This window comes from Cryptomeria japonica, chromosome 7, assembly GCF_030272615.1.
Source record: "Cryptomeria japonica chromosome 7, Sugi_1.0, whole genome shotgun sequence".
Taxonomy (NCBI): domain Eukaryota; kingdom Viridiplantae; phylum Streptophyta; class Pinopsida; order Cupressales; family Cupressaceae; genus Cryptomeria; species Cryptomeria japonica.
Window position 1 is genome coordinate 44,187,653 of NC_081411.1, and position 25,814 is coordinate 44,213,466.

Here is a 25,814-nt window from a genome sequence, read left to right on the forward strand (position 1 = left end):
TATTACATATTATTGCAACAAACATGAATAATATAATATTATATAGTTCTATTTTGATTTTTTTATTGTTTTCCATGTCGTGCCGCGACTGCTACTAGCTTACATATATTTGATTTTAATCAAATATATATATATAATACGCCTAGAGATATCCTTCTCGCGGCGCCTCTCTTTATCATGTACCCCGAACTCTAATAGGCGCCTATAGAAAGATATCTCTCGACATATATATATATATATATATATATATATATATATATATATATATTTGATTAATCAAATATATGTAAGCTAGTTAAAAAAGAACGATAACTGAAATTTTTAAAATCAAAATTAGAAAACCTCATCCAAAATAAATGGAATTCAATACTTCCTTGTCTTGTAAATTTAAAGGAAAGGACAGAAATACGTAAAGAAAGGAATATGTGGGCTCCTTGTTTACAGTCACGTATTGAGAAGAGATGTCTCAAACAGCGTAAGGAAATAATAATAATATAAATTTATAAAATTACTATAAACTTTTAATATTGAAATAATTTTCTCACAATTAATTATATTCAACACAACCACCTGTCGCTATTTCTTTCCACTAATGTCACGTCCAACTCTTGTTTCTGACGACATTCAGATTCCACAAGATATTTTGGTACCGCCGGGCTAAATTTGTCGTGTAAATTTCAAGGAAAGGGGAGAAACGACTTAAAGAAAAGAAATCTGTGGGCCCTCTTACAGGGATGCCTCTCACTTGTTTGCTATCACGCATAGAAAAGTCAGTCTGAAACCGCGTAAAGAAAGAATTCTGTGGGCTCTTTTACCACCGTGTTTCTCACATTCAGAAAAGGGATGCCTCTCACTTGTTCGCTATCCGTTGGTCATGTTTACACCTATCCCCTGCTCACGCGTTTTCGCACAGACGCCTTCCCTGTTCTTTCCCCGCCTCACCTCTTCCACGCATTATTTCTACTCACTTGTCCACGATCTTTCTTTATTCGCTCGTTTTAACCTTTCTGTCTGTGTGTGCTTCTCTTTCACGACCTTTCTTTATTCACTGGTTTTATCCTTTCTGTATGTGTGTGCTTCGCCATTCTTATCAGTTATCTGGCAAAACCCAAACCCACTTTCATTCATTTCTCTTGTTTGCTTGACTTTCTCTTCCTTTGTATTCCAATGGCAACAGCAGAGCATTTATACCCATTTGCTCAGGATTTCATATTAATCACGGTCCTAACTGTAGCTTTTATCCTTTTTTTGTATCTATTACAAAGGTATTCTTGGCTTCGCCATTCTGGAAAACACACAGCTGTGCAGAGAGACAATGCCTTTGAGGAAATCGCACCACCATCTACATCCGCATCAAAGAAACTGCCCTTCGATGTGTTCATTAATCATCGTGGTCCTGACACAAAACATACTCTGGCCTCTTCTATTTACAGTACCCTCCATGGCATGGGACTCCAAGTTTTCCTGGATAAAGAGGTGCTTGAACTGGGTGATAGCATACCATCTGAAATAGAAGAGGCCATGCGCACCTCTTTCCTTCATATTGCCATACTTTAGCCCAACTATGCCCAATCTCCCTGGTGTTTGGCCGAGCTGTCATTTATGCTCAAAACCGGCAGCACAGTCATTCCCGTGTTCTACAATGTTGACCCCAGTGATGCCCGCTTCCTGAAAAGATCTTTTGCTGTTGCATTTGCCGACCACGAAAGGAAGAAGAGATATACTCCAGAGAAGCTCAAGGATTGGAAAGAGGCACTCCAAAAAGTTTCGTATCTTTCTGGCGAAATCCTGAAGGACGAGGAGTAAGTAGCAATCATTCTGTACCCTTTGTCAAATCAAATGAAATCTTATGCACCCACTTCTTTTCTAACCACAGCATGGAATGAATTGTTTTTGTTTTGTAAGGATGAAAGTGGAAAGCCATTCATTCCAGAAGTATTTCCGCTACATGAAAAATTTCTTTGCTGATGCATTCGCGGCGCACGAAAGGAAGAAGAGATCTATTCCAGAAAAGCTGAAGGATTGGAAAGAGTAAGTACCAATCATTCTATCTCCTGTCATATCATACGAATACAAAATCTATTCTTAAAATACTTGGTTAAGTATTTTTTTCTAACCTAGCTTTATAAGTATTTTCTGTAATTGTTTTGGAAAAGCTGTGTTTAATTGTGTTGATATTTAATAGACTTTTGATATTGTTTTAATTCTATATAAGTTCTGTTTAATTATATCAGGGATTGTTTTTGTGATGGATAATTGTGGAAATAGGCATTTATAGTGACCTGAAACATATCTATATATAGATTATTTTGTTTTATTATGGTTGTTGTATTACTATCTTACATATATTTGATTATATATATATATTTGAAATATTTCAAATCTATTATATTATTATTTTAAATTATTTTTAGTTATAATATTATTAAATGTATTATTAAATAACTAATTAGATATAAAGTTAGGTTTTGGGTCATTATCAGGTTAGGGTTAGGGTTAGGGTTAGGGTCTAGATTAGAGGGAGTTGTAGTATTATAGATAAAATAATAGTTATATTTGGTTTTAGTTGATGATTAGAGTTATTATTGTAGAATAATACTTGGGGTAAGGGTTGAGGTTCAATTAAAATCAATATTAGGGTTAGGGATATGGTTTAATTAAGATTAGGGTTAGAATTACAACTAAATTAAGGTTAGAGTTAGTGTTATGACTCAGGAAGGGTTAGGATTTAAGGATAAAGCATGTTGTTAGGTTTTCGGCTATATAATAGAGCTTTGTTTGAAGGTTAGTGTTAGAATTTAATTAGGGTTATGGGTTTTGTTAGCATAAAGATTGGGGATAACATCAAGCATAGGTTGGATTTACAATCAAGGTTACTTTAGGGTTATGGTTGAGGTTAAAAAAAATAGGGTTTAAATAGTAATTGCAATTAAGGTTAATTTTAAGGTTATGCTATTATAAGGGTTCAGTTACAGTTAGTCCTAGAGTTTAATTATGGTTAGAATTAGGGTTGTTATTCAACTACATTATGGTTAGGGTTAAATTAGTATTATACTTCAATTAGGATTAGGGTTTGGGTTGGATTAGGGTTAGGATTAGAGTTCAATTAGGGTTAGGGTTAAGTTTAGGGCTAGGATTCAATTATGGTTACAATTGAGGAAAATGGTTAAGTTTAAGAATAGGGTTCAATTAAATGCTTAGATTAGGGATCAAGTTGTATTTAGGGTAAAAATATATGGTTAGAGTTGAGTTTAGGGTTATCATTCAATTAGAGGGACTAGGGTTAGGTTTTGGGTTAGATATATGGTTAGTTTTTAGGGTTAGAATCCGTGAAAAACATGTCATGTTAGTTATAATCGTCGTTTTGCGAGTTCACAGATTGGGCTTAATCTACGAAGTAGTGAAACGATGAAAGTCGCAATCGGTTGCGTATGTTCATGCGAAATTGCGGAAGCACTTAAAACTGTGTGTTACTCACAATCGTCATCCAGTGGGTGAACATATGGTTTGACTTGTGAAGTCACGAAATTGTGAAAGTGCATAACAACCCATTTTAGTCGCAATTGTTGTTTCGTGATGGTAGAGAATGCATTTAATAGGTCAGGTACAAAACTTTGAAATAACCTTAACATGTCATGTTAGTCGATATAGTCATCTCGGGTCAATAGATGGTATAGACCCGTGAAGTCACGAAATTGCGAAAGCGTCTGACACATTGTGTTAGTCGCAATCGTCATTTGCGTGGGTGGTAGAGAATGCATTTAAAAGGTTAGGGTTAAGGTTTCATGTCAGGGTTATGGTTAGGGATAGGATTATCATTAGGGTTAGGTTTAGGATAGGTTTGGATTATGGTTTACATCATGATTGAGGTTAGGGTTAGTGTTTGGTTAGACTTAGGGTTTAGGTTTATTGTTATGGTTAGGATTATGGCTAGGGTTAGGGTTATGGTTCTGGTTAGTGTTAGGTTTAGGGTTGGGATTATGATTAGGGTTTACATCATGGTTAGGGTGATAGCTAGGGTTATGGTTGGGATTATGATTTGGATTAAGGCTTAGGATTAGGGTTAGGATTATGGTTAGGGTTAGGCTTAGGATTAGGGTTTAGGGTTAGGGTTCAAATTTACTTCATGGTTAGGGTTAGTGTTAGGATTATTATTAGGATTTACATAATGGATAGGGTTAGGTTTAGGGTTAGGCTTAGGGTTAGGATTATGGTCAAGGTTAGGGATTATGGTTATGGTTATGGTTATGGTTAGGGTTAGGGTTAGGGTAAGGGTTTGGATTATGGTTTAGGGTTAGGATTATAATTATGGTTAGGTTTTATATCATGGTTGGGGTTAGGGTTGGGTTAGGCTTAGGGTTTATGTTAAAGTTAAGTTTAGGATTAGAATTATGGTTGAGGTTCAAGTTTAGGATTAAGGTTAGGGTTAAGTTTTAGTGTTACGGTTATGGTTAGTGATATGATTATCATTAGGTTTAGGTTACGGTTTGGATTATGGTTTACATCATAGTTGGGGTTAGGGTTAGGTTTAGGGTTATGGTTAGACTTAAGGTTTAGGTTTAGGGTTATGGTTAGAATTATGGCTAAGGTTAGGGTTTACATCATGGTTAGGATTATGTTTAGGGTTAGGGTTAGGGTTATGATTAGGATTAAGGCTTAGGATTATGATTAGGATTTACATCATGGTTAGGGTGATATCTAGGGTTACGGTTGGGATTATGATCAGGATTTACATCATGGTTAGGGTGATATCTAGGGTTACGGTTGGGATTATGATTAGGATTATGGTTAGGGTTAGGATTATGGTTAGGCTTAGGGTTTAGGGTTAGGGTTATGGCTAGGGTTCAAATTTACATCATGGTAAGGGTTAGTGTTAGGATTATTATTAGGATTTATATAATGGGTAGGGTTAGGTTTATGGTTAGGGTTAGGGTTAGGGTTAGGATTATGGTTAAGGTTGGGGATTATGATTATGGTTAGGGTTAGGGTAAGGGTTTGGCTTATTGTTTGGGTTATGGTTTAGGGTTAGGATTATGATTATGGTTAGGGTTTATGTTAAAGTTAAGTTTAGGATTAGAATTATGGCTGAGGTTTGAGTTTAGGGTAAAGTTTAGAATTAAGGTTAGGGTTAAGTTTTAGTGTTATGGTTATGATTAGTGAGATGATTATCATTAGGTTTAGGTTTAGGTTATGGTTTGGATTATGGTTGGGGTTAGGGTTAGGTTTAAGGTTATGGTTAGACTTAAGGTTTAGGGTTATGGTTAGGATCATGGCTAAGGTTAGGGTTTACATCATGGTTAGGATTAGGATTATGGTTATGGTTAGGATTATGGTTAAGATTATGGTTATGATAGGCTTAGGATTATGGTTATGGTTAGGGTTAGGGTTGAGTTAGGGTTAGGATTAGGGTTTAGGTTTATGGTGAGGATTATGGCTAGGGTTAGGATTTGCATCATGGTTAGTGTTAGTGCTAGGATGATTATTAAGATTTACATAATGGGTATGGTTAGGGTTACGAATTAGGATTATCGTTAGGGTTAGGGTAAGGATTTAGATTATGGTTTGGGTTAAGGTTTAAGGTTAGCATTATGATTATGGTTAGGGTTAGGGTTTATATTAAAGTTAGGTTTAGGGTTAGAATTATAGTTGAGGTTTGAGTTTAGGGTAAAGTTTAGGATTAAGGTTAGGGTTAAGGCTTATTGTTATTGTTGTGGTTAGGATTATCATTAGCGTTAGGTTTACTTTATGGTTTGGATTATGGTTAGGGTGATGGTTTACATCATGGTTGGGGTTAAGGTTAGGGTTACTGTTAAAATTATGGTTAGACTTAGGGTTATGGTTTGGATTATGGCTAGGTTTAGGTTTTACATCATGGTTAGGGCTAGGGTTAGGGTTAGGGTTGCAATTATAATTAGGGCTTACATCATGGTTGGGGTTATGGTTATGGTTTGGATTTCAATCATGATTAGGGTTAGGGTTATGGTTATGGTTTGGATTTCAATCATGATTAAGGGTTAGGGTTAGTGTTGTTGCTCAAGATTATGGTTAGAGATAGGATTTATATCATGGTTGGTTTTGGGGTTGGGGTTGGGAATAGGATTATGTCTAGGCTCATACTTTAGGGTTAGGATTAAGATTACAAATAGAGTTATGAATTGCATCATGGTTAGGGTTAGGATTATGGTTAAGGTTTACGTAATGGTTAGAGTTAGGTTTAGGGTTAGGGTGAGGATTTAGATCATGGTTAGGGTTAGGATTAAGATTTTGCTTAGGATTATGATTTGATTTATGATTATTTAATGCCACACACCTTAGAGAATTGCGTATAAGAAATAGTAGCACAAAATCTATTATACAAATTAAAAATACTAATAGTGGTCCAAGTATTATACATTGCCACATCCACTTCAAATTTGTTTTAAAAAGTATTATTTCTTTTATATTATAATATAATTCAAACAAAATTGGTAAAATATTCTAATAAATATGTCAAATATATGTATAAAATTGTTAAAAATTATTTTGTGTCTTCCTCACAATGCTTGAAGCCCACTATGACTGGCCATATAAATTCTGCTTCTTCAGAACATTCCATGTGGTTAGTTTATCACATGTTTCTTCTTCATGTAGCTTTGGATTACTTCTTTGAGAACTTACATTAATTCAATGCAACAAGGTCATCAAGACTGTCATTGTTATAACCAATTCCTACCAGCATTTTTTTTGAGACTATGATGAGTCAACATTCATAAATGATCTTATAGTGGACAAAATTACACATTAATTTATTTTTACCATACTTATTGGGTACAATTCATCATTCAAAATATGGGAAATTTTCTAATTTTAAGATAATAGAGAAAATAAGATTTATAGATTTATAGATTTATGAGACCATATATGTGTGTTTTCCAATGGTATTTCATTATGTGAAAAACTATATAGATAGATCATGATTATTTATTTTGTATGTCCTACCTTGTAAAAATGTAAGAATGGATTGAGGACTTCAAGTTCCTCTTCAATCATAATCCCATTGCAAATATTGATAGATGTCCTTGAGCTCTTGAGCTACTTAACTTTGAACTATGCTTTGAATTTTATCTAGTTCAAAGACACTTGATTCAATATTTTGACATCTGGTGATCAATTCAAAATTGTGACATTAATATCTTTTAAGATGAATAGAGTATAATGTCTTCTATTATACATTCATATAACTATAATTTATTTAAGATAAGAATGTAACAAAATACTTAACTAACATTTTAAAAATAATTTAACATTTAAAAAATAATAATATTATAAAATTCTATCAAATGACTTAGATTCTATATCAATCATATTATGTAAGATGTTGATGTGCACTCCAAGCTCTATAGAGTGAACCAAAATTCTTTGGAATGAATCTAAATCTCTAGTGTTTGGACACATTAATTGGAAGTAGCACATTAATGCAAAATTAAAAAATGTTTATGTGAATGATTTACACACAACATCTAAGTTTTGGTTGTCAAAAGTTATCTGGTTACCTCGATCTGAACGTTTGTCAACAGTCAAGTACATACGGTCTTTAATCCGAAATCGTTTGAGAAACGTTACCTCAAAGGCTCAAGAGATATCATCTCATGGAATGCAATGATCGCTATATTTACAAAAAGTGGAGCTAATGAAAATTCTTTCGCAACTTTCAAACAAATGCAATAGGCAGGTATAAACCCAAATTCTTTTCTAGTGTTCTTGTTGTCTGTGCAAAAACGAGAGCTTTTGAATAGGGCATGGAGCGGTACGGGGATTTTTGTTAGATATTATAGTTATAAATAGTCTGGTAGACATGCATGCAAAATCTGGAATCATAGACATAGTAGAGGCTACATATCGTCTCATCGAATGCAATGATTGCAAGATGACATAGCACAAGGCTATAATGTCATCTTCCTCTCCTAAGAAATACACAATTAAAATGGTAAAAATATAACAATTCTATAAAATAAATGAATGTCACAGGATCGATATCTTATATTGCATTGTAAAAGGAATGAGATTCACTCTTTTATCACTCATACTCTTATATTTACACTTTTTCCCCATATTTCAAACCTGCATAAATCATCGAGAAAGATAGTTATCTTAAAGAAAAGATGCATAAAATAGTTATCTTAATTTCAGGAAACGATGCATAACGCTAATAAAAATAATTCTGGTCATACCTAAACTACACGCAAACTATCTTTTTGAGCCGCACAATGGATCCATCAGAAAACACACTTAGCCCTTCTCTTTCATGAAATGATTGGCTCAATGCAAAATCCCTCATCATATGGCCATTTCTGGTTTGATAGCAGAATATTTTGCGTACTTGATGCAATAATCAATCGATCTATTGTTGTTTGAATATGAATTGTTTTCTCCTCTTGCTTGGGTTCTGTTGCATACCTAATGCTATAGTTGATTGGAAATGCCTCTTCCTAGCGAAATGCCCATGCTTAAATGAAAATGTATGCATAGAAGTGGAATTGAAATGCCCATGCTTAAACGAAAATAATGCCCTTCAAAACAAATCAAAGTGCATGGTTCATTTGACAATTTCTAACGATATTAATGCTTTGCTATAGATAATAATGCAATAGTGAACATGCATAGAAAAGTTATTGTTGGAGAATACAAACAAAATATACTTAATCCATAGTCAATATGTTGCTATTCGCATGTTGAAAAATGATTCAAAATCATAGAAAAATCATTGAAATCAATCTCAACGACAATAGAAATAATGTGCGCCCCAGGATTCGATGGCGGAACCATAAAGCAAGCCCTGTTGAGCCGTCAAAGCACAAGCTTGATTCAATTCACTTAGGAAAATGTTTGGGCAGAGAAGTTAAATGTAAGAATAAAATGGATATAGTTGAAGAATGAAATGCAAGCAAGTTCTCAGAGGATGTATATGTAGCGTGCGTACAACAGTCATTTCAGGTCGCTTCATCTTCGTTCCTCATCAACCAGTCGCTTGAGGTGCTTCATCTTCAGTTACGTTTTTCATGACCCATGCAATCAATGTTGAATTGTAATGATTGTAACTGCAGACCATCCACTTTGCATTGTTACTACCATCATGTTTCCATTTTCTTTAAAGTTTACACAGAATATTCTCATTTTATTCTATCCTTCACTCCTCAGGTGCAACTGTATAAGAACACCTCTCGGTGTAATAAAAAAAAAATTTGTGATTTTTTTTTTGGTTTAATTGTTTTGATATTTTAATAATATTTTTAGACTAATTTTAATTCAAGAGATAAAAAATTATTAGTAAAATTTATAAATGTTAGTGGATAATAGTACAAATGATAAATTGTATTGATATTTAATAAATGCAAATTTCTATCTAAGGGGTTCCACCTGCTCTATTAAACATGAAATAAAGATACAAGAAATCAGGAGCGAAGAGAGAAAACTAGGGTCCTAATGACCTCAATGACCTCTTGGGATCTCTCCAACTGCGCATCAGAAAACGAACTTCCATTTACATTATCATATATCCATACGTTTCCAAATTGTTCATGCCCTAAACATCTCTGATGGCCAAAATGGTATCAATTATATCTTTAATCTTGATTATCTCCTTAATCTTGAATGTGTCCACTATGCACCCTTTGGACGAGTTTAACTTGAGCTTCTTCAATGCTTTGACAGCGGGATTCCTGAGATGTGGAGCCACCATTTGATTCACTACCCTCTCTATAAACTCATGGTCACCAGTGGTCCGTGCAACATTATACACAATGCAAGCAGAACAGTGTTGTGTGTATGATATTCTTTTAGCACCCTATCGCAAATGATCTTGCGCAGTTGCACCACATCCTCCTCTGCCTTACCACTTATTGCATGCAAAGACCTCCTTTAGCTGATTTGCGCTCTACGCCTGCTCACAGCTGCACTAGCATTCAGGTATTATGATTGTCTCCTTCTCATCTATAATATCGAGGAAGAAGTTGCCATATTTATGTGAACAGACCTGGCTGTGTTCCTTCCGTTGTTGGGGATGGTGTTTTATAGCCTAATGCCTCGACATTTTGCCGCCAATGAGTCATTCCCGATCCGACTTAGAGACGATGAAGATTTTTCGTTCCCTTCCCATTCTCAAACAAATTAGAGAAATCTGCTTGGCTGTCTATTTAACTTGTTTGTCTACATTCTTCAATCCCATTCAAGCCTTTGGATCATCAAATATGATAGACTCTTCTTCCTGGTCAACATAAGCATGTTTGGAGAGTAGATTTTCTTCCATATTGGCCTCTTGATATATGTGTCTTATAGTGTACGAGATGCCAATCAATATCTCCTATATGCCATTGAGCCAGATCCTCGATTTCCTAGTTATGGCACGTATAATATTTAGGGAATTGGCCTCAATGTCATTCTTCATGTATTAATTTACTTACAAGGGTAATGCGACTAATTCATGTCAAATTAGGAATAAATAAATGAAATATGAATTATGTTGGTATTTTGGTATGGTTTTGTCATTGATGTCAACACCTACTAAAACTCTAGCTCTTTGGAGATCCAGCAACATTCACCGGCAAGCAACTTTTGCACAGTCACCGGTATATGGTACACCGGCAGGAAATAATGATCACCGACACCTGGAATGACTTGGAAAACACTTGGTAATGTCGAAGACATTGTTTGGACATCTTATCTTGGAGAATTGTTTATTGGCATATTCATATTTGCATATTTGTTGTTATCGGCAAATAGGTCCAGGGTTACACTGGCAGGTTTATCTTTTCCAGATCAGCATGGCATGCTATGGAGATGATTAATTAATGTTGTAAATGCATTAAGCCGACATGTTCAATTGGTTATTGCATTGGATATTTGTTTTGTTTATAAAATATTTTATTGTAATATCTTGTAGAGCCGACCTACTAAATTGGTCTTAGGTTATGGTATAAATGTAAGATCTTAATTGTAAGATCGATGAGGGAATGTGAAAAAGGTTTTGTGCAAAGGTATATGCGAGATTAAGCAGAGCTACACACAGACATCATTTGAAGATGAAGCTAGGTTTTTGTGAAAGCATATCAGAACTACATCGGTACTGAATCCAACATATGAAGATGCTATTCTGAGCAGTACATTCTTATTGGATTTAACCATCCAACTGTAAGTCAGTGTGACTTCCCATTTGTGATTGAGCAGTGAGCTCTAGGCGCTTGGCCTTTTTGCATGTGTAGACCCCATTTATGTACACTTACTATCTACAGTAGTATCATCTGATTGTGGGTAAGGTTTCCCACCATGGTTTTTCCCCTTACAAGGTTTCCACGTACAAATATTGGTGTTATGTGTTGTGGATGAATTTGTCTTTTAGTTTCATGCATTAATCTTTAGCATTTATCTGTTAAATCTGTCCATTGGTATAACAGACTGTCTCACTGGTATTAAGTAGTAATTTGATTAAGTTGTTTTTGGTTAATATTATTAAGACAACTGATTCACCCCCCCCCCCCCTCTCAGTTGTCCCCGGGACCTAACAAATTACAGTAGAAAATCAATCCATTATAGAGGTTAACTAAGGTTCATCATCTACCAGGTCATTATTGGCCACCTATTAGGTGTGTAAGCAACCAATTATTCATGAGTAGTAGGGGCAAGGGGAAGCAAAGATACAATCAAGAGGAGAAATATCATCAGCAGTGTTAAAGAGGGTACCTCTAGAAGAATGAGGTGGAGTAATACTTATCTTAAGGAGTGATAGTAGTGAACAAGGTAGAAACGGTAAAAGAAGAATGAGGTGGAGTAATACATATCCTAAGGAGTGACAATAGTGAAAAAGGTAGAAAGGGTAATTGCAAAATCTTCAAGTGTTGCTAGAATAACATGTTATAGGTGGTCCTCAATAGTATTATCCATAGAAAAAGTAGATGATGATGTGTCACTAAGAAATTAGGAGGTTTGAGGATATATGCTTGAACTTTTAGGGCGACTTATAGAGTTGGTTGACAAATTTCTTAAAAGGTAAAACAAGAGAGGGCTAAGGAAAATATGGGTGGGAGGAGCTAGGATGAGGTCATGATAAAACATAAAAGTAATGTGGAACTTGAGGATATAGAGTTAGAGGAGAAATATGGGTGTGTATTAAATGGTGAGGAGAATGGAAAAAGGAGGGAAGCGTTATGTACTAGAGATGGGAAGGTTGGTGGTGGGAAGACTTGAATAGGGCATACCTACCTTTATGTTTTATTTTATGTTTGGGTGGGAGAAAAGGTGATAGTGGATTGGCCAAATGTGGTAGTAGTGGAGAAATGGGTTGAAGAAAGGATTTAGGATGAGCCTTAGGCATTGGCTAGGGGCTAGCATTGATTTTAGTTAATGGGTTTGAGGTCAAGGAAGATGTGAAGGTTTGGTGAAGAAACAAATAATGTAAAATTGTTTTCAAATTAAAAAATATTGAAGCTCATGATGGGGAGTGGTGACCACTCGATTATAATGAATATATACTTGATGTATTAGTGCATTACATATGGAATGATTTGTATAACATCAATTCAAGAATGGCCTAAGAGGATTCTAATAAGTTGGGTCCAAGAATGTTATTAAAAAGAACATCCAAATATTTGGTTCAACTCTAGATGGGTAGAGTGATGCAACCTAGTGTATTGATGAAAGTAACACTATTACGCTTTAAAAGAACTAAATATGATAAATGAATCTTTATGAAGTTCAATATATTTATGATGTTATTCTGTAACAATGTTTTTAGCCTAATTAGGGTCCACCTTAATCCTACAAATGGTCCTTTAGATAGGGTGTGTCAATGTAAAGAGGTCCACTATTCTCATTACTTGTGATCTCATGAGGTGGGATGGTATTATGATGAGTTAGCCTGGATCCATGAGAAGAGGAGCTTAGGTCCATTACAACAACTATCTCAGAAAGTGAAAAGAAATTATAAGTGGAAGGTGAAATAATATAGGTAATTGAAGAGGAAGAAACTTCCATTAGTGCTTCATAATTGGTGGTGCTCATCCAAGGTAAGGGATTGATATGGATTTGCATGTTGGTATCAGGAAGATCCATCAACTTGTGACCTTTATTGTTCACACCCTCAACATTTACAATATCATTATCTATGAGATCTTTCATTTGCTAACATGTGTATCCATTTCTTAATGTTCTAGCTAACACACAATGATATTAGAAGTAAACCTTCACGTCAAAGTCCTTTTGTAGGGGTAGATAAGTGTTTAGTGGTCAAATAGTTATAAGATACATAAAATTATTGACAAGAAGCTACTAGAGGACCAATAGAAGATATATAATCAATTTAATGAGTGTCTAGTATTCTTTAGTTTGGTAAAAATGACAAGGAATGATGTACGCATGGTTTTCCTACGTCATTGTGATTCACAAAAAAGTTTGATCTCAAGTTTGTGAAGATATATTATCAATTTAATGACTGTCTAGTATTCTTTAGTTTGGTAGAAATGACAAGGACTGATGTACGCATGGTTTTCCTACATCATTGTGATTCACAAAAAAGTTTGATCTCAAGTTTTTGTGAAGATAAATTGTTATTTCTGTGTAAGATTTGTTTGGACACTTTGAAGATTAAGTAGATCAATGGGTAGAATAAGAATAAACAATAGAGGAAATGAAGGGTTGAGTAGAAAGAGCCTCAACTTGGTCTATTGTTTAAATCCCACAAAGTAGTACAAAGATTAGGGGAAGACACTTTCATGAAGAGAACATTATCATAGATATTTTTTAATAACGTTCCCATCTAAAAAATATAAGCCATTCTTTATATCTCTTCATTGAATTAAATTTTATTATCAATGTAAACAAACTACAAAATGATAAAATATATATAAAATAATCAAATATAACAACTTTCAAATATAAAAAATAGATTGACATAATTATTTAAATAAATTTAAATCCCCTAAATACTCGTTACTTCATTATTACTAAAGCATCAATTTTGATATCTTTATATATAATATATCTAAATGGTGTTTCTATAATACCTAAAATTAAACATATATTATATTTTTAATTTTCAGATATGCATCCTACTCTCTCTCTCTCTCTCACACACTCACTCTCTCACTCTCACTCTCTCTCACGCATCACTCACTCACACAATAACTTTAATGTTTATTATAGTGGTTGGAAACATTTTTTATTAAAGAAAATGCCTCTAATGTTTATTATAAATAAGGTTTCTGTTGATTTTCCTAGGTTTTATTGGATGTATTTTAATGCATATATCTGATTCAATCTGATACTTGCATTCTTGGAATTCTATGTGTTCTCATATTGAATAACATTATACTATATATATTCCTTTGGAGATGCATGTCCTTGAACGGACATGTCTCTCCTTTAATAATAATAATCTAATCAATATTATAATGTTTCATCAATCAATTATTAATTTAGAATAATATAATAGATTAATATTGAATATTAAATTTTATATGATTAATAATAATATAATAATATAACATAATAATATATTATTATTAATCAACATATATTATATGTATTCTAAATGATCATTTGATTAAAGCTACAAACATTAACACTCCCTCTTAGCTAGGGAGGATGATCAGACAGAATGTGTAGTGATATCTCATGTCAACACTTATGGCCCTCACCATAGCTACACTAAACATAATTAACACTCCCTCTTAGCGAGGGAAGATAAAATCAATGCAAATGCATTAAGTCTAGATTAATTATAGAATAGAGAAAATATTATCTCACTATGATATCAGGAAGTATGGTATAAACAAGAATATCAAGGCACATGATATTCGCCATAACTCAAAAATATCATCTCATGATATTGGGAGTATTTGTATCAACCATATGATGCTCATCACAGGGGACCATATTCTCAAGATGTGAATTTGCCTCCGTCGGCGATTCTATTCACATGCTCTTGCGTGGATTGCCTCTGTCGGTGATTCTATCCATAAGCTCTTGTGTGGATTGCCTTAGTGGGCAATTCTATCCATGAGCTCTCACGTGGATTGCTTCAGTGGGCGATTCTATCCATGAGCTCTCATGTGGATTGCCTCAGTGGGCGATTCTATCCATAAGCTTTTGTGGGCGATTCTATCCATGAGCTCTCACGTGGATTGCCTCAGTGGGCGATTCTATCCATGAGCTCTCACGTGGATTGCCTCAGTTGGCGATTCTATCCATAAGCTCTTATGTGGATTGCCTCAGTCGGCGATTCTATCCATGAGCTCTTATGTGGATTGCCTCAGTCGGCGATTCTATCCATGAGCTCTCACGTGGATTGCCTCAGTCGACGATTCTATCCATGAGCTCTCACGTGGATTGCCTCAGTCGGCGATTCTATCCATGAGCTCTCACGTGGATTGCCTCAGTCGGCGATTCTATCCATGAGCTCTCATGTGGATTGCCTCAGTCGGCGATTCTATCCATGAGCTCTCACGTGGATTGCCTCAGTCGGCGATTCTATCCACAAGCTCTTAAGTGGATTGCCTCAGTCGGCGATTCTATCCATGAGCTCTCACGTGGATTGCCTCAGTCGGCGATTCTATCCATAACCTCTTATGTGGATTGCCTCAGTCAGCGATTCTATCCATGAGCTCTCACGTGGATTGCCTTAGTCGGCGATTCTATCCACAAGCTCTTAAGTGGATTGCCTCAGTCGACGATTCTATCCACGAGCTCTCACGTGGATTGCCTCAGTCGACGATTCTATCCACGAGCTCTTACGTGGATTGCCTCAGTCGGCGATTCTATCCATGAGCTCTCACGTGGATTGCCTCAGTCGGCGATTCTATCCACGAGCTCTTAAGTGGATTTCCTCAGTCGGCGATTCTATCCATGAGCTCTCATGTGGATTGCCTCAATCGACGATTCTATCCACAAACTCTTACGTGGATTGCCTCAGTCGGCGATTCTATCCATGAGCTCTTAGGTGGATTGCCTCTGTCGGCGATTCTATCCACAAGCTCAAGTTATTGTAAGATCGTCACCTTCCAATAACCTCAAAAATACAAGTGGAAATCATTTGGAAGTCGTCACTTCCTTATGATTTACACAGGACCCATAAGGCATTAAATGATTTCATTAGTATAATAATCAATTGAATCAAGTTTTACCTCATAAGTGTTTCACCTTCAATAGTGAAAATCCCTCCCAATCACTATGATCGAAATTGTCACAAGTTGACTGAACCATCTGCTCCCACTGAAGCTCAAGTTCTTGTATCAACCTCTTGTCCTCTTTTGAAATGTCAAACTCCCTCTGCATTTGGTCTCAATCATCAATTCGTTTATAAGCATCAATTTATTTCTCCCTTTAATTCAATTTTATTGTGCTTTCATCTTGAAAGTATGTCAGAGAGAGATTACAAATAGCTCATAAACTAAATTATCTCGAACAAAAATACCAATGATAGAAGCATACAAGATTTTACAAGCCAATATTATAGCATAAATTACAAACTCAATAATTCATGTGCCTTAATAAAACATGGAATACTTATCTTAAGTTTAAAACATTTCCTTTCATAAGGTGAGCCCATATAAGAAATATCACGCATGAATCATCTCTCATCATAATTCTCTTTGAATGATGTAGAACATTTTCATAATTTTGATCAACACTTTCATTATGATCTGCCACACACAATCATTAATAACTTTTGCAATTTACCAAATTTATCCAATCTCTTCAGTGAGATGTTAGAAAATCTAATTACAAACATTTCCTTCAAGTTATAGCCAGATCCAACGGTTAAAACAAAAGTTATGACATTTTTCCCAAAACTGCTAACCCTAGGTAGGTTTTCAAGTGACCTGCACCAAAGTCGTCATATCTTGCACAAAACTGAATCAAATTTGATGAGATAAACATATTTGAAAACTAGAAACACAGATCTTTGTATCCATATATTATAGTTCTCATTTTGAGGCCAACCAAGGGCCCTACAATGGCATATTTCAGACTGAAAATTCTAGAAAAAACTGAATTCTCCAACCCTCTCCAACCTCCAAATTAAACTTCACAGGCCTGAGCTCTGATACCATGTTGATTTTCCTAGGTTTTATTGGATGTATTTTAATGTATATATCTGATTCAATCTAATACTTGCATTCTTGGAATTCTATGTGTTCTCATATTGAATAACATTATACTATATATATTCCTTTGGAGATGCATGTCCTTGAACGGACATGCCTCTCCTTTAATTATAATAATCTAATCAATATTATAATGTTTCATCAATCAATTATGAATTTAGAATAATATAATAGATTAATATTGAATATTAAATTTTATATGATTAATAATAATATAATAATATATTATTATTAATCAACATATATTATATGTATTCTAAATGATCATTCGACTGAAGCTACAAACATTAACAGTTTCAAATTGTTTAGAATTAATAAACCTCTTACAAAAAAATTTATTTTTTACAATAAATTTAAGAAACAATTTAAATTTTCTAAAGATTCGTATTCTTAGTACTCTATAGTAAATAACTTAAATTAAATAATTTTCGAATAACAGAAATAATATTTTAGAAAATTAAAAATATTAAAATAAAATAATTCTAATATAATTTTGAAGTAAAATCAAATACCATTTTTTAAGTAAGTAAAAATATGAAATAATCATTAAAAAGTTAGAATAATAAAAAATCTTTAAGTAAATCAAAGTAGCTATTCAAATAAAATAGAGTAAATAATAATACAAAATATTTTTTTAAATAATTGTAAAAATAAAATGTGTTTATTCAAGTAATCCACGAGGGCTTCATTGGCTAGGCAATATTATATCACATCCATTCATATTGGGGGGTTTAATATCTCATAAATGAGGGTACAATATATTTTAGCTCTTCAGACAATTTAAATTAAAAATAAAATAATTATTCTTTTGTATTGTTTCTTTCAATTTTATTTTAGATGTAATGTAAAGTTATTATTAGTTTTTAATCTAAACAATTAGATTGTACATAGATATATTATAATCTCTTTTAATCTAAACGAATAGATTACACATATATCAAAATCTCTCTTTTATGAACAAGTGGATTACAACTTGATGAGAAAGCATTCAATTTAAATTAGCAGTCATCCTTCGATTAAACAGCCACCATCTACCAAAGTCACCTAAGGATGAACTTGGTCAAATATATGAGTTTGAACCTAGTAGATGGTGTGATTAAGGAACATACCATCATCTTTGCTGATTGTGCTCAATCAATTGAACTAAAACCAATATATTTTGGATGTAACATGATGTTATTGTCATATATCGAAGACATAACGATCTATTTATTTATTTATTCTGAATCCTTGTACTTTAAATATAAGCAACTAATTTAGTTTATTAGATAAAATCTGGTAAATAAATTATACTCACGTTGCTTTTAATTTAATCTATTTTTTAATAAAATAATTTGGGTGACTATGTTTTCATGGTTTCTCTTGTTCAGTGATGAAGGACGGTTATTGAAGAATATAGTAACTTGTATACTGAAAAAATCAAACAAGGCTTCAATGATTGTTGCTAATCATCCTGTGGGTCTTGATGAAGTAGTAGAAGAATTGAAAAGTGTTCTTGAAGATTCTAAGACTGTACAAATTGTGGGAATTGTCGGTATGGGTGGGAGTGGAAAAACCACTCTTGCAAAAGAATTATATAACAGGAAAATAGCCTCCATCTATAGATGCAGTTTTGTTTCTGGTATACGAGAGGCAGCAGCTAATAAAAATTTGCACTCTAAGCAGAAAAGGCTGATGGAAGACCTTGGTTTCAAAGATTCTAATGATTTATCATTTGATGACATAGAAAGAGGGAAAGCAATCCTAAAAAGAAAATTGAGCTATCTTCAAGTATTCATTGTTTTGGATGATATAGGTCATCAAGATGAATTAGATGCTTTATTACCAATAAAAGATTTTAGATGTGGTAGTTTAATTATTGTCACGAGTCGTGAATCACATGCTCTTCAATTATGGGGAATCTCTTCCATGTATCATATGAAAGGATTAAATCTTAAACATGCTAGAGAGCTTTTATGCTGGCATGCTTTCTTGCAATCCTCTCCTCCAAATGAATTTCAAGATCTTGTTGAAGAGTTTGTACAATTTTGCAATGGCTTGCCCTTATCTCTTAAAGTATTTGGAGGACTACTTTATCAAAAGGCCAGAGAATTTTGGAAAGCTCAATTGAGTGAGGCATCAAGAATACTGCCCCGTGACATTAAGGAGAGTCTTAAAATAAGTTTCAAAGCATTAGAGGAGAAGGAACAAGAAATATTTTTAGATATAGCTTGTTTTTTTGTTGGAGAAGAAAAAAGTTTGACCATTGCAGTGTTGGATGGGTCAGGAAGGAATGGGATATATAGTTGGGAAGTGCTTCAGAATAAGTGTTTGGTTGAGGTCGACGAGCTTGATCATATCAAAATGCACGATCAGCTGAGGGATCTCGGAAGAGAAATTGCGGAGGGCAGGTCACCCTTCCGTGTTTGGTCAACACAGCAAATCAGGGACATTCAGATAGAAACCACGGTGAGCATAATATATTTTTTTATATGCTCTCTAATACTTAGCTTGGAAGCTTTGTTCGTTAATTGGTATGCTATCCTAATTGTTTTAAAGGTTTTTACTTTTGCCTTTTTTCCATTTAGGAAAGAGTGGTGATTCGGGGAATTAAAGCGGCAACAGATGATTTCTATGAAGAGTGTTCATACCATCAAGGTACACCTTTTGAAGAGTGTATGAAGCTTGTGAGAGGCTTTTTTACACCTTCTATCCTCGTTGTTCAGAAGAATTATTTTACAAAAGAATTAGCAAGACTATTGCCAGGCCTTGTCTGGCTGCGATGGACCCACACTCCGGAGACAACTCTTACGTCGTGGCTTTTGTTCAAGAATTTAAGAGTTTTAGAGCTTCCAAATGCTGAAGTCTTAGAAGAATTGTGGAACGACACTGCCGTCGTAAGTAATTTTCTTTGCAAGTTATAATATTTATAGAATCATATATGTTTAGTTAGGTTTTTCAGAATTTTGCACTATTTGCTCTGATTTAAAATGCAACGTGGCTGCAGCCTCCTTTGGAATTAAGAGAGCTGAATCTTCAACATGCCGAAAATTTCCTCGGATTTCCGAGGTCAATAAAACGTCTTAAACATTTGAAAAAGATAACCTTGGATGGTAATTATAGTGTTCCTATGGACAGTCTTCCAGAAGAGTTTTGTCTACTTGAATCACTGGAGCACCTCAAGCTAAGTAAATGTAGTGAGTTAGAGTCACTGCCTGAGGACTTTGGTAATTTGACAAACCTGCGACATCTAGACTTGAGTTATTGCAGAAAGTTGAGGATGTTGCCTGATTCTTTTAAGAAGCTCATAAATCTACAGTATATCAATTTCCGTTTTTGCAGGAACCTCACTTTGATCCCAGAGAACGAATACATTCTGGAAAATGTGACAAAGCTGGAGACTGTCGATTTTTCAGAATGTGCAAAAGTGCAGAAGCTACCTCAGCATATCACAAATCAATTGTCGCTGAGACAACTGAATGTGAAGGGCACAGGGTTAATGGAATTACCAAGTGACATTGGGGAACTGAGCAAATTGGAGGAGCTGAGCATAGAAAGTGAGTTCTTGACAAGCTTGCCGACCTCTATCGGGAATTTGTCCTCCTTGACTAGACTTGAAATTTATCAGTGTAAAAAGTTGGAAATTTTACCTGAGTGTATAGGTCATTTGCCCTCTTTAACTAGTCTTGAAATTTCTAATTGCGATGGACTAAAATCTTTTCCCGAATCTATGGGTCATCTGTCCTCTTTGACTAGTCTTCGAATTTCTAATTACTCTGGAATAAAAACTTTCCCCGAGTCTATAGGTCTTTTGTCCTCTCTGAAGAATCTTGATATTTTTGCATGTTCAGATTTAGAAACTTTACCGGAATCTATGAACCATTTATCCTCCCTTATAACTCTCAATATATTTTGTTGTAGGAAGTTGAAATCTTTACCTAAAACTTTAGCTTATTCACCTGAGACTGTGAGAGATCTTAATCAGTCAGAAGAACTGAGCATACAGTCAACTCCAGAGAAGTCTCTTCCAAAAACAAGTGTGCAGTTTGACAATCTTCAAAGTTTAGCTATAGAGAGCCGCCCCATTACAGAATTTGCTTCCCCGTCGGGGTCGTCCTCTTCTTTATTGTGTAACCTCAAATTTATCAAGTTAAGCAAAACTCGTGTGTCAAGGATATCAATCTCTCAACATTGCTGTCCGAGGCTGGAAACTCTAGAGCTTAAAAGTAACGAGCAGCTAGTACAGATCGAAACCTTGCCAATATCAGTAAAGGCCATAAAATTGAGCGAATGTAAAATGCTGAAAGACATAAGTGTTCTGTCGGGTATGGTAAACCTTGAGACACTGTCTATCAAGGACTGCGGGGACAAATTAGATGAAACTGCTGACCAACCCAAGAACATACAAAGCCTGGAAAATTGGAGATCAATGGAGAAGGTGGGAGCACTATTTTGCTGTAACATGCCAGCCATAAATCTGGGGGAAATTGAGAGACTGTGGAGACTAGAGCTGTCAGCATCATGCAACATATCAGCAATTGAACCTTGCCTTCAAACTATAAAGGTAACAATAGTCATTAGATTTATGAAGTTAACTATTATCTGTTGAGTGTGTATTGGTTGTTAGTAAATTGTATAATGTTTGCAGAAATGGCCATTCGAAAGTATAATATGCGCCAGAACAGAGCATAGTGTGGAATCGGTTATGAAGTCTTCTATCTTTTCTGATCTGGCTTTTGTTGATTCATGCGTGGAGACAGTCAATGAAGAGATTCTAATTGGTGAGTTGAGGTTAAAAGGCGCGCAGAGGCGTTGTTCCAATGCGGCCGCAATGGTGTGTTTTGATATAGATACCACTTTAGAAACTACTTATCTAGAATTCAGTTACAAAAACTCTAGCAGTTCGTTTAGCGTGGGAGAGGGGAAATGGGTATGTTTAGGGGTTTTCACACAACCTCTCCTTATGACAGAGGAGTACATAATGCACGAACTATCCACGCGTTCCTGCAAGTTAAGGAGGGGAATGTTAGTTATGGACAAGCAAGAGAGAGTTGTGAAGGCTGTTAAAAATTTGCTGGCTTTCTTGACGGGATCTGAATAGGCTGAATATGAATGATGAGAGATCAAGAGAGTCCAGAATTGAATCGAAGTCTCATTGATTGCAAGGGAAGTGTAAAAAACTTTTAGTTTAAATTATAATGAATGACTTGTATATAGATAGAAATTAACTATTTTAATTAAGTCGAAAGATTTATTTTACTTTGTAAAAGCTTTATTTTAAATAAATTTAGATTAATTAATTAAATGCATATCATTTCAATATAAAGCAATTAAGATTAATAATTGAAGAGTTTTGTGGGTTAATCTTAAATTTTTTTTTATTAAAATATAGAAGTAAACATAATTAAAAAGGGTATTTAGTTCTATGATTAAATAATGACATTAATTTGGGGATAGTTTTAGAATGTTTTGATTTAAAGTGTTTTTTTTATATATATATCTCATATTTTGATCAAAACAATCTATTTGCAATGAAGAAGGTCAATTCTATGATTAACTGATCAACTTATGAATCCTTCTTTAATATTTGTGCATAAATAACTTGAGGTGATATAAAATCTTCCTTTTTCGTTGCATTGGAGTTTGTGTTAATTCTTTAGGTATCTAAATTTAACAATATCTAAGTACCTTTATATGATTATCTTCATGTCACAAGGGGACATGTTCATGTATAGATCAAGCCTTGTATACTATAAGTTATTATCAAGGATGGGTTTCAATTGTGCAAATGCAAATGGTCTTAAGATAAGTGTACAAATTTATATACATCTTGAAGTATTGATTGATATGATCTTTCTTTGGGATGCATATGAAATTTGAATAATTGTTTGTAGATAGGAGAGGATAGAATGAGTTGTCAAATGAATGCAATTAAATGTTTTTAAATACAAGGACATTGTAATGAGCCATGCAAGCTTATGTTTGTTTGTTTTTTATCGGTAATTGGCCGAAGCCTGAATAGCTTTTGACTGGAGCAATGAACCAGTGGGGACACAGTAGGGGGCCTCATCCCCATTACATATCTTTGAATTATTATTATTATTATTATTATGTTTGATTAGATTGACCCAAGACCTTCTCCATCCTATGGAAGGCCAAGAGTCACAACTTAGAATTTCACTTCAAATGTCCCTATTGAGAATTGAACTTGGGTCTCCACAGTGAAAACCCAGTGTTTTAACCAGTTAAGCTCAACCCCTTGGACCATGCAAGCTTATGTTAAGTCATCCATATATGGGAGAAGAATGAATGGTAGCTAACTGAGAATTGAATTTGAGTTTTAAAAATTTAAGTGTAAAATCCATGAGAGGTTAGCTCCTCATTTGCAAAGAATGACTTGAGATATGAAAAAGGCCATATTGAGGTATATGATAGAAGAATTGGGTGAGTGTATTTCAATGTGTATCTATGGATAAGGTATTTAATATGTGTGTGGATGAGTTTATGTAGATAAGTAAATTCTATAGGGAAAGGGTTTGATTTTACATATAAGATTATTTCATTTGTACATATGTAAATGTATTAAGGTACTCCCTCAAAATGAATACAACATTAAATCAGAAATGTAATGGGTTACAAACTACACCATTACATTTTCCTCCCACATTGAGATGCATATGAATTATAGAATGATTATGTATTTCAAAATGTGTAGCATCCACAAGCTAGATGACCAATCTTGGGTAGAGATAAAAGAACTATATGAGAAATTTCAATAGTTACAAGATGAAAAGGATAAGAGTCATCACTCATTTTATTAACTTTGTGAGGTAGTAGATTAGCAAATATCATTGGAATTCTCAAGGAAACCCAAAAGCTCAAGATTCAGATTCAAATACCAACCACACCTATGGATGTATAGAATTTGCTCCTACAAATTCAAGTGTAGACTTAACAACTTCATTTAGCCAAAACCCAATGGGATAATAAGTTTTCCACTTAAAAGAGTTTTATGAAGATATTATTCTTGCATAGTATAGTTGGCTTGAGGACTCTTTGAAAGGGGGATGATGTTGGAAGAAAGCACAATAGTTTAGGTACAATCAAGAAAATCCTACAAGGAGGTTGTAGAGAATAAGATTCAAAATACACAATGTCTATTTCTTTAGAGAAAATATTGAGCATATTTGTAATATGAACCATCAACTTGCAATAGCTTTGAAAGTGTGTTGAGCATGTTACTTCTAAATAAAAAAAGGGGACTAAATTCTCATGTATATGAAGGGAAAGGGAAAGAGACTCTCATTGATTAATTTTAGAATTTTTCTAAACCCCACAAGGAATTCATTTGTTTTGAAACCAACCTATATATTGTGTGCCTTGTTTTTGGTGTTTGGATTGATGAAGAGTTTCCTTCTACAGACATTAAGGCTTCAACTATCTGGTGTTGTGGTTCTACCCATGACAGTTTTGTTTCCCCAAATGTGGGCAATTTTCAATCAGTTGGTGTGGGGTGGTTTGTTTTTTCCCCAGGGTTGCTCCATATATCTAAGGAGGTTTGATGGGAGGAAGGCCCTTTTTTGGTTTCTCTCATGGATGAATTGTGATGTAGGGGACTATGGCTCTATTCATTCTTTGGCCCTTGTTATTTTCACCCCTTCCCTTCCAGAGGCTAGGGTTTTTTCCCTTGTACTTTCTGTTGGTAGTGGTAAGTTGTGGGGTTTCATGGGGGTTCATGAGAAATGTTTTGGGCCTTCCTCTGACCTCTCTTTCTTAGGTGGAGCTATTTTTAGGCTCCTTTTTTCCTCTTGGTGCTATTTTGTGAAGGGTGACCTATTTTTCCACATCCTCTTGGCTTTGCGGTCCATTTCTGTTTGGAGCTATTTCTTTGGTGGGGATCTATGAGTCGGTTTCTCTATGTACAACTCTTTTGGGTTCTTGGTATTCTCTCCTCCTTTCAATAGATGGATTTTGTGTGACCTACCCCTTTCTACTGTAGTGATTTCTTTGCATGTTTCCATTGGCTTAGGATTGTTGGTATCTACAATAGGATCTCTAGGTGACCCTAGGGCACCTATGTCTATGTCCATGCCATCCAAGCTAGATGGGCTTGAGGACTCACTACTATTGTCATTTCTCTCACCACCCTCACAACTACCCTCCTCCCCTCCCTCCTCCACCTCCCCTCTCCTACCTCCTTGTCCTCTGACTCTCCCACCTTTTCTTCATGCTTTCCCTCTAGCCCTTCGTTGAATCCTTTGTGCCTTCTCCATGATTGCTTCAAGCATTTGACTAACCAACATTTCCCTTGGTCCAAATAATAATCTCTCTAACATATGTCAGGCCCACTAATATGTATACTTATCAATCACTCCTAGTTCATCCATCCCTCCATCCATGTCGCATACTACCTATGCAAGATCCCTCCACTCCTGCATGACATCTCCATTCACAACTTGTACTCACTTTGCCACATCCCTTGTTAGGAAAGAAAACATGGAGACCCTCAAGAATGTATCGTTAAATTTTTCAGTATTGCACAACCCTATCAAGTCTATATCTCTTAATTAATGTATATTTCCCAATGATAAGCATGAGGTCATCATGTACCCATTGTACCTATAGTCCTCATCCCAACCCTCCTCTGCCCTATAAGTCCTCAACATAATATCATCATCCTCTAGGCTATCCAATACTCTC

General features: G+C 34.8%; 1 protein-coding gene across 1 annotated transcript; it reads left to right on the plus strand.

The window, feature by feature from the left end:
• Positions 1-834: 834 nt before the first annotated feature.
• On the plus strand, positions 835-22,330 carry LOC131046467 (disease resistance protein Roq1-like). The gene is made up of 6 exons (XM_059208015.1): positions 835-1,802; positions 1,906-2,031; positions 18,506-19,583; positions 19,703-20,011; positions 20,122-21,678; positions 21,763-22,330. Exons 1-6 carry the CDS (start codon positions 1,603-1,605, stop codon positions 22,213-22,215), a joined length of 3,723 nt encoding a protein of 1,240 aa, XP_059063998.1. The 5' UTR covers positions 835-1,602; the 3' UTR covers positions 22,216-22,330.
• Positions 22,331-25,814: the final 3,484 nt, after the last annotated feature.

Excerpts from the sequence above, each read along its gene's own strand:
- LOC131046467 (XM_059208015.1), top strand. The coding sequence starts at position 1,603 with ATGCTCAAAACCGGCAGCACAGTCATTCCCGTGTTCTACAATGTTGAC. Across the intron at positions 1,803-1,905 it reads GAAATCCTGAAGGACGAGGA|GATGAAAGTGGAAAGCCATT; the intron begins GTAAGTAGCAAT and ends TTGTTTTGTAAG. Across the intron at positions 2,032-18,505 it reads AAGCTGAAGGATTGGAAAGA|TGATGAAGGACGGTTATTGA; the intron begins GTAAGTACCAAT and ends TCTCTTGTTCAG.